Source organism: Thermobia domestica, chromosome 7, assembly GCF_964235325.1.
Source record: "Thermobia domestica chromosome 7, izTheDome1.hap1.1, whole genome shotgun sequence".
Classification (NCBI taxonomy): Eukaryota; Metazoa; Arthropoda; class Insecta; order Zygentoma; family Lepismatidae; genus Thermobia; species Thermobia domestica.
The window spans coordinates 55,370,977-55,385,372 of NC_137460.1; the positions used below are offsets into that span (position 1 = coordinate 55,370,977).

Below are 14,396 nucleotides of genomic sequence, written 5' to 3' on the forward strand. Positions count from 1 at the left end.
ACATTCGGCAGCACCTCCATCGAGTTGGGAAGCACTACAAGTTGGGTCGGTGGGTTCCACATGATTTGACTCCGGGCCAGAAGGCAACACGAGCGGACACCTGTGTGTTCCTTTGCTTTCTCGTCTGAGGAAGGAGCCATTTCTGGACAGGATGTTGACATGTGATGAGAAGTGGGTCTATACGAAGCTCCACGGCGCCGTCATCATTGTTTAGCAGCCCATGAACCGGTTCCAAAACAGCCGAAACCAGCACTGCACCAGAGGAAGGTTCTCCTGTGTGTTCGTTGGACTGCTCCCGGATCGTGCATCGGGAACTGCTACCAGCTGGTCAGAGCATCAATGCAACTGTATATTGTCAGCAGTTGAGCCGTGTTTAAGAAAAACTCAAAAGTCTGGAGCCAGCACTTGTGAATCGCAAAGGGGTCCTCCTGTTACAAAACAACGCTAAGCCCCACGTGGCTAGGATGTTCCGGGACACCATTCTACACCTTGGATGGGAAACACTATTGCATCCGCCATACTCTCCGGACATTGTACCGTCCGATTATCATCTGTTTCATTCCTTAGACAATCACCATAGAGGACGCCAGTTCAAATCCCCATTAGAGGTTCAAAATGCAGTTGATAATTTCTTCGCTTCACAGCCCACCAAGTTCTACCTCGATGGAATCGATGGCCCTCCAGAACGTTTGCAGAGCTCCACGATGCTGATAGGGACTATTTTTGATCTTCCAGGTGCATTTTAGGTGACATATCGATGTTCGAAGGTGGTGGATGAATCTGTCGATCGACAGAACTTTCTTGGTTATAGTGACCGGTACGTAGCATAGCAGCTCAAGGTCACTGCAAATGGAGACGAATTCCGAACAGCAATCCTACCGTCAATCAGCTTTTTAATAACCGGCAGTGCTGCCAGCCCTATGCAATTATTCCAGCATCCAATAACCTCAAGTATAGTCAATCACAAGAGGGATTAATAACCGATAAAAAAGAATCTTTATAGCAGAAATAAAAATAAATTAATAATGACATGTGTGCGTGTTATTCTGTCTTAAACTTTATTTTGAGATCGAAGTGCATCATTTCATTCAAAATGATGACATTTATATTTTATAACCCATTTTTATTTTAATCCTGGTAAACACGTAATATATTTAAATTTTATTACAACTGTCCAGAAAAATAACACGATTTGAAATAAATAACACTGTATGTCTTTAGTTTAACATGAACAATAGTACCAATTTGTCATAAAGAACATCTCCTTTGGTCAGAAAATAAACGGAAATTTCACGTTCCTATATTAATCAATACTGTGTAAGATGAACATAATTTCACTATGTGGGCGACAATATTTTCTCGTATTTAGTAGAATATTATGTTTGTGTTTTATACATAGACACATACCTCATAAGTCTGAGACACTGCAACGTACATTCTGCAGTGCAAAGTAACTAACTACCCTGCCAACCCTGCAACAGAATAATGTGGAAGCTCGCCTCGGCCAGCACATTGTGACCTTGAGCAGCCATGCTACGTGCCGGTGACTATATCTTTACAGTTATGAAATGTATGCTGATACATGAGAATTACGAGAAGAGAAAATCAAACAATGTTTTCGAAGTACATCTAATTGTGTAGAAACTATTCTCTTAACTAACTTTTAGCCAGTTATGACTTATGAATGGAAATTGCAGGTTCTCTAAGGAATCTAAAATACTCGGAACTATATAATGATTTGTTTATAATACTTTAAAAATATTTAAGTGCAGCAAACTATTGAGATTTTACTTAGTTATTGGCCGGTTCCGTCAAGTTCAACTTGTAGCTCTAGTTCCATTTTGACGCATCGTCCGAGGTATTCCTACTTCTTCCAGGTGAAAGTGCTCGAAAGTGCGTGTTGTCAGAGCAGAGTACCGTGTGACGTTATGGAGTAACACGTTGTGAGATCAGTGATTTTTGCACGAATTAAAAATTGAAACTTATACATAATATGTCGGATATTGTCAGTGAGATTAAAAACAGACCTAGTCAAATAACTATTTGTATATTGCTTCCAAAATCCCGTGTCGATGGTGTGAATATTAACCATAAACCAGGAACGATCGTCCACTTACGTATGACACGATACAGCTAAGGCAGAAAGTGGAAGATAAACCGACGTCCACAGCACATGAGCTCGGTGCCGAATCTGTCGTATCACTAGCAACAGTTTCCAATCTTTGTCAGCTATGATAAAATTTAAAACGTGGGTACGCATATTCCTCACATACTCATCGAACGGCGTATAGAAATAATCATGACTCTACAACAATATGAGGTTAGCGCACTCACTCTGTATCGAATCCTTCGGTAGATGAAACACCGATGCTGTGTGAGAACAGTAAACGAACGACACAGTGACTTCGTTTGCTTTTACTGTTTGAGTCGGCTTCGAATTTGACAGGTGTTTTGCTATTCGGACCACTTTTTGAGGAGCAAATGGTTCGTTAACCAATACTGTGTGATTCACGCAGTGAACGATTTCTTTCATCACTGTGAAGCTTTGGGAATTATTCACAAAAACACGTTACGCTGTAGAGCCACGTCTTATATAGCCTTGCTGCTGAAAGGAACGCTAAAATCAATCAGTTGAATTAAATCTTTTACGTAGTGTACACGCGACACTGCTTCTTGGTTTTAAATAATAATAATAGAGATACCGGTACTCACCATGAACATGTTGTTACACCAACTCACACTTTCAACATACGGTTCGACGTGACGTCATCGTCTCTAGATCATTTTTCTTTCGGTATCAACCACAGAATGAGGACATTGGAGCAGGCGTGAGTCCACATATTTGCTAGGGTTGAAATCTGTGAGAGGCAGTCCTGCTATCCTGATGATAGAGATGACCCAAATGAAGTTACTAGAAGGTGTATCTTAGAAAAGCCGTTTTCACATTCCCTGAAAGATATTGCAAACGTGCCCAAACTGTGAGAAAACACTCAAGATAACCACGAACAATATCTTATTTAAGCGGAAGTTTATAAGTTGTGAAGGATCTAAATTAGAAAGAAATTAGAGCAGCTGCTACAAACTATTACATTATCTTTTAAATATGCATTATATACTGTTGCCCTACTGTTCAAATTCATTAATTTTTTAAAAAATAATTCATACAAAATGTCTCGAGAAATTGCAGCATTTTACAATATAAAAAAAGGAGCCTTTACTGCGTACCTTCAGAAAAAAAAAAAAGCACCAGCTACCTAACTTCTAATGTCGAATAACAAATTTCATTATTTTCAAAGTTAATCTGTTGTGGAGTTGTGATCAAAAGTGGATTCCGTGTGTGAAAATTTTCTTTATCATCAAATAACTTGTTAATAGGTACACTGATTTTAGTACAGTGGAATCAGCATAGCATAGATGCTAACGATCTCGCCTTTAGTGCGAGCGGTCCCGGGTTCCATTTCCGAGGGGAACACTCGGTCGAAAAAAAGTGTGAGAACTTTTTCAGGAATGAAGTTCCTTTAGGTTTCCTTCATTCACACCAGACAAATGCCGGGATAGAACCTTACTAGTGATCCAGGCCGCTTTCTTTATTCCCCATTCCTTTCTTCCTCTTCAGTTTTCCGGACCATGTGATCGCCGAAGGATGTCATCCCTCATACGTGACGGACTAACATGACCATAACTGCCGATAGCCCAGAAATCTAATTCCTAATCCTAACCCCCTATCTTCAGTACTTTTTTTCCTACCTATTCGAAAAATAAGTCGATTTATTCAGAAATTGTTATACTAGAAATGAACTTCCTGAAATTATAGCCCACAAGGAGCTTGACGACGACACTGACGTTAGTTGCGTGATGTGTGATTAGATCGTCGGCTCCCAGCGCCGTTACTTCTGGTCTTTTAGACTGGAGTTTGTACCTCTTAATTCAAGTAGTTTCTTAATTGCCCTATAATGCAGAGGAGACCATTTCAAAGTTATCCCTGATATTAAAAATGATGTACTAATCAAAACCTACAAGGCTGGGGAAGTTGCTTGACTGTAGAGTCCTTTCATGTGTAACTTGGAACATCCTTTGATTTTATTTTAAAATATTTTCTTTTAAATCAACAGAAATTTGTTGTATATTTACTTGTAAAAATATTTGTGATTCCACAGTTTCAACTTTGAGATTTTTCTCATTCGAAAGATTAAATCGTAAACCAAGAATTAACATTTAACATTTGATGTGCTACAATTTTGAACCCTGAAATTTGATTAAACTTACGATTCGAACGAGAAATAGTAATATCTTTTAGTCGACATTTAGCAGTGTGCTTTCAAATTTTTCAAAATACTGCAAAAAATTCAATTTTATAATTATTACATATTTACAATCATTATATATTCCACGTAATTTTCACGGAGATATCTTAATTAAGAAAATTATTATACAGGGTTATTACAAATGATTCGTCGGGTTTTGTATGAATGTATTTCACAAAGTATTACATACAAAATAATGATTGATACATCATTTGAAAAAGCACATTTTCAAGTTTCTTACACATCATTACAAATATTCTGTGTGCGTTCCTCGTGTTACACGACACAGATCTATGCGGTAGTCAGGTTCAGCCCATACACGTTCGAGCATGTCCCTGTCAGTGTTCGCTAGCGCAGCAGTGATACGATCCTTGAGTTTAGCCAGTGTTGTCGGCAAAGGTGGCATTGTCTTTCACATATCCCCACAGAAAAAAAAAATCACAAACTGTAAGACCGGGAGACCTTGGAGGCCTCCGTAAGAGTACCAAATCATCCTGAGCACATCGCCCAACCCATTCCTCCGAGACAGGTGGTCGCCCGGAGCTTTTTCCTTTACAGAGGCAGTCTGTGTCCTTAAACTGCCGATACCATCGCAAAATACTTTGGTGGGTTGGTGGTTGTATGTTGTACTGTCTTCGGAACGCACACTGCACGGTAGTGACAGATTCTGTCTTCACAAATGCTTTCTGTTGATTATTCGCCATTTTGTAAACCTTTATCACCTTGCCACCTGGTGAGTCACAACGAAACCTGCAATGACACAAACAAAAACAAAACTTTAAAGTATGCTCTTCTTATTATTAGTTATTAGTACAAATGGGTGGGCATTAAATATTTGAAGTTATATGACTTTAAAACCTGATGAATCATGTGTAATAACCCTGTATTGTAAATTTGAATAAAACCGTAAATTATAACAATATTTGATTCTTTCATATTAAAATATAAAATTATAAAATATAATAATTAAAATTGTATAACAGTTATCAAATTAGTTGAATTGTGATGATGAACGTATTAGTAAGTTTAAATAAAACACAGATGGAATACCAAAAATTGAACGTTTTTTAAAATAAAAATGGTATTATTTGCAGTATTTTAAACAATATGAAAATACTCTGTAAATTTCGACAGGTAACCTTGAAGTGCTTTATTTTGGTGGGTTCCGTTTAATGTGATCCGCTTAACAGGACAAAGATCGGAGAAAAATTCTTGCTTGTCTTACTGGTTGCTATTAAGTTTGCGAAATTCTTCACATAATCATTGATTTCCGAATAGTAGGATAAAAGTGTGATAGTTTAATGTAAACAATGCGCAGATTTTATTTCAAAGAACTGAGAACAATTTCCATTATCAGTAACTTCAGTGTGTGTTAGGGTGGGCCGATAAATATTTTTATTGGAATTTCGATTGACCGGGTTGCGGAAAAGTTGCCTCGTGTTAGTATTAGTCAACACAGAAAATTTGGGTTTTTTTTGGTCAACCCCTCCCTTTGCCTCATGGGACTTGAATATTTTTATAGCTCCTGCTATGCAACCCGCATGATACTACCAAGAAAATTGTCCTGTACAACTATTTCCTTTTTTAATTTCGATTTGCCGGGTTGCGGAAAAGTTGCCTCGTGTTAGTGGTAGTTCACACAGAAAATTTGGATTTGGTTGGTCAATCCCTTCCTTTGTCTCATGAGACTTGAATATTTTTATAGCTGCGGCTATGCAACCCGCACGACACTACGAAGAAAATTGTGCTGTACAACTATAACCTCTGGTTCTTTTTTATACTGAAGCATTCTGAGGCTGAAAATAAAAGGCAAGAGAAAGGTGAGATGTGATATGGTTTCTATGAGATACATTGTTCCTATGTGGGTAAAAATTATAATTAATTAGACGAAGAAATTGTATTGATGTTTTCAAAATACATTATAAGTATAGGTCATGAAAAATTGTCGATAAACTTTCCCTTGCAGCTCTTAGCTTGTAGCAGTACATACACTCCGAAACTTCCCAGAACCCTTCACGGGGAGGCAGGGTTTGCCCAAGTGGGCCCAGCCCGAAAAAAACCACCGGGTTTTTTCGGGTTGGACCCACCTGAAAAAACCCACTTTAAAACCCACCTGGGTTTTTGAGCTTTTTGTTAGTATATTATCAGCACAACTAAGGTGATCACATTGAAAGTGAGTTTTATCAGATTTTGGACTTCCCTTAGGCGAATTAGATGCTTTCATGTTAAGAGTATACAACAACATTCAATGTTAGACCTATATAAAGTTCTGAATGAATCAAAAAGCTATCCTAGCTTGAGATAATTACAGAACAAATTAATGTATGGATTGTGTTTGTAACCTCTTTGAAATAAAATATGCAATTTTATATTTAAAAAAATACTTTCCGTGAATAGTGTGCTTGACGACGCCGTGGGACGTTATTCCTCATACATTTGACGAGTTTAAGGCCATAGGTGCCTATACCTCCAGTAAATATGTAAATACATTAGTAAAGCTATTAGTATTATTTCATACATTAGATGGTAACACAAGTAATTCTTCAGTAAAATTTTGCTTTCCAACAACAAGAGTTTAGTTCCATCATTAGTCGCTACTCTGCAATTAAGCATTCTCTTGAATCAACACCAGCAATAGCGTAAAAATTCTTGTGTTTAAGAAGCTTAATGCTCGGAGTTCCGAAGACTATGTAACCCTACTATTTCAAGTGCTGAATTTAAACTTCTGTACTACTGGAAGTGTCGATGCACAGTAAAGAAAGTTGCATTTTCGGGGAAAACATACTGTGCAAGCCAACGAACTGCTTCTTCGGGATTTTCGCTGCTAGTATATAATCGGAGAACACGAAAAGCAGTCCTCAACCATCGGAACATAACAATTGGTCCGGGCTTTTTCTTCAGAAGGTCTGGCGGACACAAACCTTCCGAAACGACTCGGCAAATGTCCAAAAGGTATTGCTGATGGTTACTGGACTGTGTACAGAATTACAATGTTTCCGACTTCTTATAAAACAATGCTTTACGTATTGGTATTGTCGTGTACAATGCTGTAAGTAAATGTATATTTTCTATTATTGCACAGCCGATTTCAAAATTACTTGATATCAGAGCACTTAATTAAAATTTTCTTTATAATATAAACGGGTCTAAAAGAAATTGTTCACGGTATACGTGAAACAAGCTGCAATGTAAAGGTGACAACATATTTTTCAAGCTGTATATAAAAAACATAAATTGAAACATAAAAATACAGTTTTTCATCTAATTGATTACAATTTTTAACCACAAGAAACAATATCACATCTCACTTTTCTCTTCCGTTTTATTTTCAGACTCAGAATGCTTCAGTGTAAAAAAACAATCAAAGGTTATAGCTGTGCAACATAATTTTCTTCGTAGTGTCGTGCGGGTTGCATAGCCGCAGCTATAAAAATATTCAAGTCTTATGAGGCAAAAGAAGGAGTTGACCACATAAATCCAAATTTTTTGTGTGAACTACCACTAACACGAAGTAACTTTTCCGCAATCCGGCCGATCAAAATTAAAACAAGAAAAAACTATGCAGAACAATTTTCTTCGTAGTGTCGTGCGGGTTGCATAGCAGGAGCTATAAAAATATTCAAGTCCCATGAGGCAAAAGAAGGGCTTGACCCAAAAAATCCAGATTTTCTGTGTTGACTACCACTAACATAAGGCAACTTCTTCGCAACCCGGCCAATCGAAATTTAAAAAAAAATCGGCCCACCCTAGTGTGTGTCCCGTTAACAGCACATCATATATCAAAATAAAATCAATCATTTTAGTAAGAACGTCTGAGGTGACACTAGTTATGAGTGTTCTCATGTTAGCCATGTCTACGTTTCACTGTTGATTTCATTTTTCATATAATCTTAGAAGAAATCTTCTAGTAAGGTTAGTTCGGGGGATCTTTCAGGCCGAGGAAAGCCTAGTTCCTTCACATTGCTACACTGGAAGTCGAGTTGAATTACAGGGCTAGCACAAATAATCTCCAGAATTTGTTTTGCATGTTGTGTTAAGAGTATAAGGCGTAGAATACTTATTGAAACACGCAGCATAAAAAAAAAAAAAATCAGCTATGAATGCTCGATATACCGTCGTTCAGTCATACGACCCACGTTCTCGGTAGTCTTAATTCCATCCACATACGTTGTAGTGTACCTTGGTCAACACTACTCACACCCTTTCGATTCGATTCTACAAATCACCAAGATTAGTTGGCAAGGATGATACATTAATTCCCTTTTTGACTCTTCCTCTCCCCCAAGTCATAGTCAGATCAAGTGAGCAGGGAGACCGTTTAACCAGACTCCGATTATCACTCGTCCAATTCAACCTTACGGTAATTGGTTATTAAGATAACGTTATAGTGCAAGATGGAAATGTGGCGAAGCGCTGTGGTGTTGAAATAGAAACCCAGATAACTATAGCATCGATCATTCTGTCATCATATCCAGATAAGTTGTCTGTAACAGTCGCTTTTGCGAAGAAGTGCCCGTACACCTTATCACATAACACAGCTCAAAACTTATTGAGTTTTGGTGAATCATGTTCCATGTTCTACCAACGCATGAAGTTTCTCTATTCTCCATACTCGCACGTTATGTTTGTTCACCTTTCAGTTCAATAATCTTGTCACTGAAAGTCAGTTTTATTATTACTGACTTTGGCGTGGGAGACCCGGGTTCGATTCCCGGCGGGAGCTCATGTAATTCGGATTCCACGTTAATCAGTAGGTCCACGTCTATTATAGCCTCGCTGCTGAAAGGGGCGTTAAACTCAAAAAATCAATCAATCAGGTTTATTACTTCATTTTCCAAAATTGCCTGGAATTTAGTACAGAATGCATGATTCAGGTCACAGTCTCCTTAGATTGAGTTTTATGCGTCTCTAAATGGTTTGGCTTCATGTGCGAACGTTTCCACAGCACTTTGTATATTGTTAGCTGTATGTCTCCCCGACTGACTTTACAGTTTATTTTCTGGGACTTTGCACATAAGATTCTGTTACACGCTCAGTGTTTCGTCGGAAACTGATAGGCATCCAGTGGATTTCTTCTTACTGAGACTCCAGATGTTGTAAATTAGGAATATCAGTCACGCATTGTCTTTTCACTCGGTATTTTCTATTTAGATCATGTACGGAAATGTCTTTAGACAGACTGATTTTGTTGTTACACAATATGCACACTTCTCTCCTGTCACCTCCACTTCTCACAAGAAACCACCTGGTGTTCAAACTGGTATACTAAGGCCTCTTACAATATCTTAAATAATAATAATAATAATTTTATATATATATATATATATATATATATATATATATATATATATATATATATATATATATATATATATATATTATTTATTTGTTTTATTTATTTATTTTTGGCGAGTTTTTATTTTCATGCTATATGTTTCAATATACCATGCCGTTTAGTGTTAACACAATATTGAAATGAAACCAGTTATCTATTTGTTGCCAACCCCTGTACATCTTGAACAAGTGTCGCATTATGCGTATAGGAATTTCGGTATATCAGAGTGTGTACATAAAACTTTCGATTTAAACATCCCTGATTTATGGGAAATTCTGTTATTGATTTTCTGGAAACGTAAATTCCTGTGGCTTTCAATGGAAAAAGACGACGTTCATTGGGCTACAAGAAACTTCAGCGTAGCTCCGTTAGACTGTCTCTTGTAAGCTTGCATTAAATATACGATGTTAAGATGAAAGATTCACAGCTATAACAGACGGTTGGGAGTATCCTCCAGATGGTTCTTGCTAGAGTTTTGATGGTGGTGTGCTATTAATGACCACATGTCGAAATATATTTAAACCGTATATAGGGACGGTATAAACAATAGAACACTTGTCTGTTTTCAATAAGCCAGCATTTTCGTTCACATTATAAAATGTCACTTTATTGTTATTATTTTTCTGACAGTTTTATTAAAATCATTTTGATTTTTTTCATATTGAGTATATATTAGTTGTTTATTTCCTCATGATATAGACTAGCTTTCTGGTAAGTTCAACAAACATTTAATTTATTTATATCCGCCTGTGCGTGAGCTTTTTAATCAGTGTAAAAAGGTAATGAATTGTCATCATGAAATTACTTATATTTACATGTTTAAGCTAATATGGCAATAATTCGTGTTAATATTTCAAGTAGAATTATTTTATTTACATTGCATGGTTGTTTTTTCTTTCTTTATATTTATTATTGTTTGTTTCGTATTTTGTCATTATACAAAATATTGGCCTATTTAATAGATGAAATGCACTTTAGCGCATGAAATCATCTTTGTTTACATTTGCATGTATAAAATGCATGTTGCTGTTTGTTTTAGTGCTGATCGATTTGATGAGCGACAAGAAGAGGAGTGTTATGGAAGTTACTATTCTACGATCAGAGATGAGGAGATCTACCAGGATCTGTGTGCGTTGGAAAGGAAGAGTCACCAGGTACAGGAATTAATATTGCTTGGCTGTTAATTATATATATTCACTAACACATTTAAAAAAGAAATAATAGACCAGTACTCGTATTATGTGAATGTTAATAATCGTTGCAGATGAGCGTGTCATTTGATACAGCTTAAAGGTAAGTTTACTTTAAAAGCTCCACAAAAATATATAAAAATAAATAAAAATGAAAGTGACTACGATTGTAACTTAATAACGTTTGAATCACCCTCCCGACGGTGCAACTTAGCGGAGAGGGAGGGGGAGGTATTTAAAAATGATCGAAAATGACCAATATTAGTGTCGAATTCTTGGTTTGCAGAGTTACTTAGATGAACAGTGGCACTTCCGATGTCGTTTAAATCCAAATTCAGCCGCACAACTAGGGAGAAGGGGAGGGGGAGATATATAAGAATGATCAAAATGACCGATATCAGAGTCGTGCGACTTCCTGGCGTTAGTGCTAGTAAGTACGAGGGTATTTGCAAAAATTTCCATTCTGATATTGAAATATCACTTAAATAGTAATCAGCCGTTCATGGCATATAGTGCCATGTATGGAAGAAGTAATGTATCAGTTTCAGCTGTTTGTCTGCGTTAGTTCGTGGGTGGTGATCATTTCAATGTCACTGTGCATCGAGCTCGCATACTGCATGGCAATGCTCCAGTTCATACGGCTGTTGTTGTTAAGGCTGCAGTGGCTTTGAGAAGATTCAACACCCATTCTACAGCCCAAATTTAGCACTGCAACCTTGACAACATACGTCTGGACGGGCATTGTCATATAGTATGCGAACTCACGCATAGCGACTGGCACAAATGACAGCTTTCACTGAACTGACGGTGATAGGTAGTTGAAAGTGATACTTTCATAGGTGGCACTACATGCCATGAACGACTTATCAGTGGCGTGATGCTGGAAACTTGTAGAAATACGCTCGTAGTTACGCAAGGCAATAGTATGAATTCATGCGTGCTGTAGCGAAAACATTTTGTCATGCAGTAGTCACGATTCTTCTCCGATTTTCAAAGGGGTTAAATCATGGCTGAGCGGTTACTTGAACCAAATATATCCAGGACTGTAATTAAGGTAATTGACTGTTCAGAATACGTTGCAAGACATCTTCACTTAAGAGGAATAGAGGGCAGAAATCAAGTAGATGAAAGGTGTCGCCGAATGTAGAAGAGGATTGTCACAAAATTCGGTAAAGCTAATGCGTCTTAGTTGACTTCAAAACTCACTTGTTGGTCGGCATCTGGAACGAACGATCTGCTTCTCCAATCACAGTCCACCGAGAGGGTATAGCTTGAATATCAGCACTGATGTTGTGAGTTCGAAATCTCTGATCACTCACCAACGCCAAATCAACATAAAATATTCACTGCGCATGATTGTAAGAGAGCAGCATGGTCCGATGAGTTATCTTTCTCCTTGTTTCCAACAACACGGCAGATTTAGGTATAGCGGACACCCAAAGAAGTCCAATCTGCGAACTGTATACTTCCTATCGTTAAAGTAGCAACTTTTTCTGTTTCTGTAAGCCGCAATTTGGTATTCCATTGGCCTTATTAATCTCAAAGGACAAACTACTCCTAATGACGCTGTGTGGACATTGTAGGTGAACTTGTGGACCCTGTGAATATTTCCTGGCAACGACAGAGTTATCCGGAATGACAATGCACAATGCCTGGTTTGTTCAGGGTGGTTTGGGGTATATCAGAGATAAAAACTTCAATACCTCCCCTTGCTGACCCAATTCTTCGAGTTGAACATTGTCAGCTTTAGAGCAGCGAGTCCGGTGCAGCTTTTCTCTTACATTATCACAGACGCAAATGAGTGTTGCGATGTGTGAAGAATGGTCCACTATTCCCCTGGAAACGATTCATTAGTTTTTTTTTTTTTTTTTCTCAATTCCGCGACAAAATCAAACTGTATACGAGCTAAGTTAATCCAATGCCATATTAATCAAGTAAGTTACATTTTGTTAAGGTAGGGGCCGCTGTGGCTCAGTCGTAGAGCATTCCCCTCTGGTGCATGGGGTTCTTGATTCGATCCCAGCTCGCGACAAGTGAACTTTGTGGTGAACAAACATCGTGTGCGTGGGTTTTCTTGGGATTCTCTCGTTTCCTCCAACTTTCTTTATGTCACTGTTTCATTCATTTCTCACCATCACCTTCTCCTTTAGCCTAGCCGGCATAACCGAGGAATGTGGAACTAAAAGATTTAATTTCATTTTGTTAAGATGTTTCTATTGTTTGATAAACTATCAACGTGTATTGTAAGTTAGAGTTTTTCCTAGTTTTCATTTCATGGGAAATTAATCACAGGGCTTATGCCTATTTTCCCGGACTATTGCCAAATTACTAAATGGTAAGAGAGTGTTAATGAACTATACCGACAAACTGTTAGAGTTGATTCCTTACATCAAAAAATATAAGAAAACTCACATAGACTTACGGGAGAAAACTGTATAGTTTTAGAGCTGGACCCGTTCGGAAACCTGGAAGAAAATAAGTGCAACACGGGTTATCTCGAGACAAGGAAAAGTTCACCTCAGTCGTTGCTTTCTTACGTTTTATCTTTTTTACTATTGTTATTGTTATATATTTTCTTTTATTGTTACTATTATTAGTATTTATTGTTATTGCTATGTATTTGTTATTCTCATATATTTATTATTTTATCTTTTGTTTTAGATTTTTAGCTCTCTTTTGCAGCAGTATGTTTCCTATATTTTGATGTGTTTTTTAAATTTTATTTAAGTCAGTCGTGCTGATCGTAACGGGAACAAATAGCGTCGATGTAGATATTCCTATTAAAATTTCAATTGATCAGTCAGTCGAGGACGAGGAACTGTGGAGTTACACATATGCATAAGGAAGGCACACTTACGCCATCCAAAAGTGCATATTTCAACAATGTGCAATGGGTACGCAAGCAGGGCTTAATTCCCAAACATGTTCGAACTTAAAGGTAGATCTAAGCTAGGTAAAAAGTATGCCTTGTCATCAGTGAACACGGAATGCATCTGTTGGGAGTGTTAGGGACCGCCGGCTCCATGGTTTCTAGTATTGGGAATAACGCGTGCAGCAATGTATTTTTCATGCTTTTGGATAGCCCTAGTTCCGAAATTATATATATTTTCCCACCTGCCCACATGAAGGTGTTTTTCTTCCTTTGGAGAAATCACCTATTAAGGTTTATCGATATAGTTCATTAACACTGTGTATAATTTTGCTGTTGGAAGCGTTTTAAACGTAACAGGTTTAAACTGTAATTGATGGAAAGTCATTAAAAACAAGTAAATTAATAATAAGTAACTACAATTTCTACCAGGACCAGAAACCGTAATAAATGTTAATATGGAGCATGTGGTTTGTTGTTTTCTTTGCTGTAGTGTGAGTTTTGGTTTTGTATGCAGTACTTGGTTTTATTCTTATAGTTGCATGGATTTGTTGATTAGGTATGACAATAATGTAGAAAATTTTCCTAGAATACATGTGTGCAGTCTTTCATAATAAGTTAATATATTGCTTTGTGTGTGTGTGTTGATAGTATGTTAAATGCTGTTAAGAAAAAGAAAAAAGCCAACGTTTTCCTTC

At 37.4% G+C, this 14,396-nt stretch overlaps 1 protein-coding gene across 1 annotated transcript in view; it reads left to right on the plus strand.

Moving 5' to 3' along the window:
- Window positions 1-14,396, plus strand: part of Vav (Vav guanine nucleotide exchange factor) — a 112,925-nt gene that overhangs the window by 69,458 nt on the left and 29,071 nt on the right. The window contains exon 4 of the mRNA XM_081764701.1: window positions 10,679-10,793. Coding sequence (XP_081620827.1) covers window positions 10,679-10,793 — 115 coding nt within the window. The remainder of the gene's footprint in view (window positions 1-10,678; window positions 10,794-14,396) is intronic.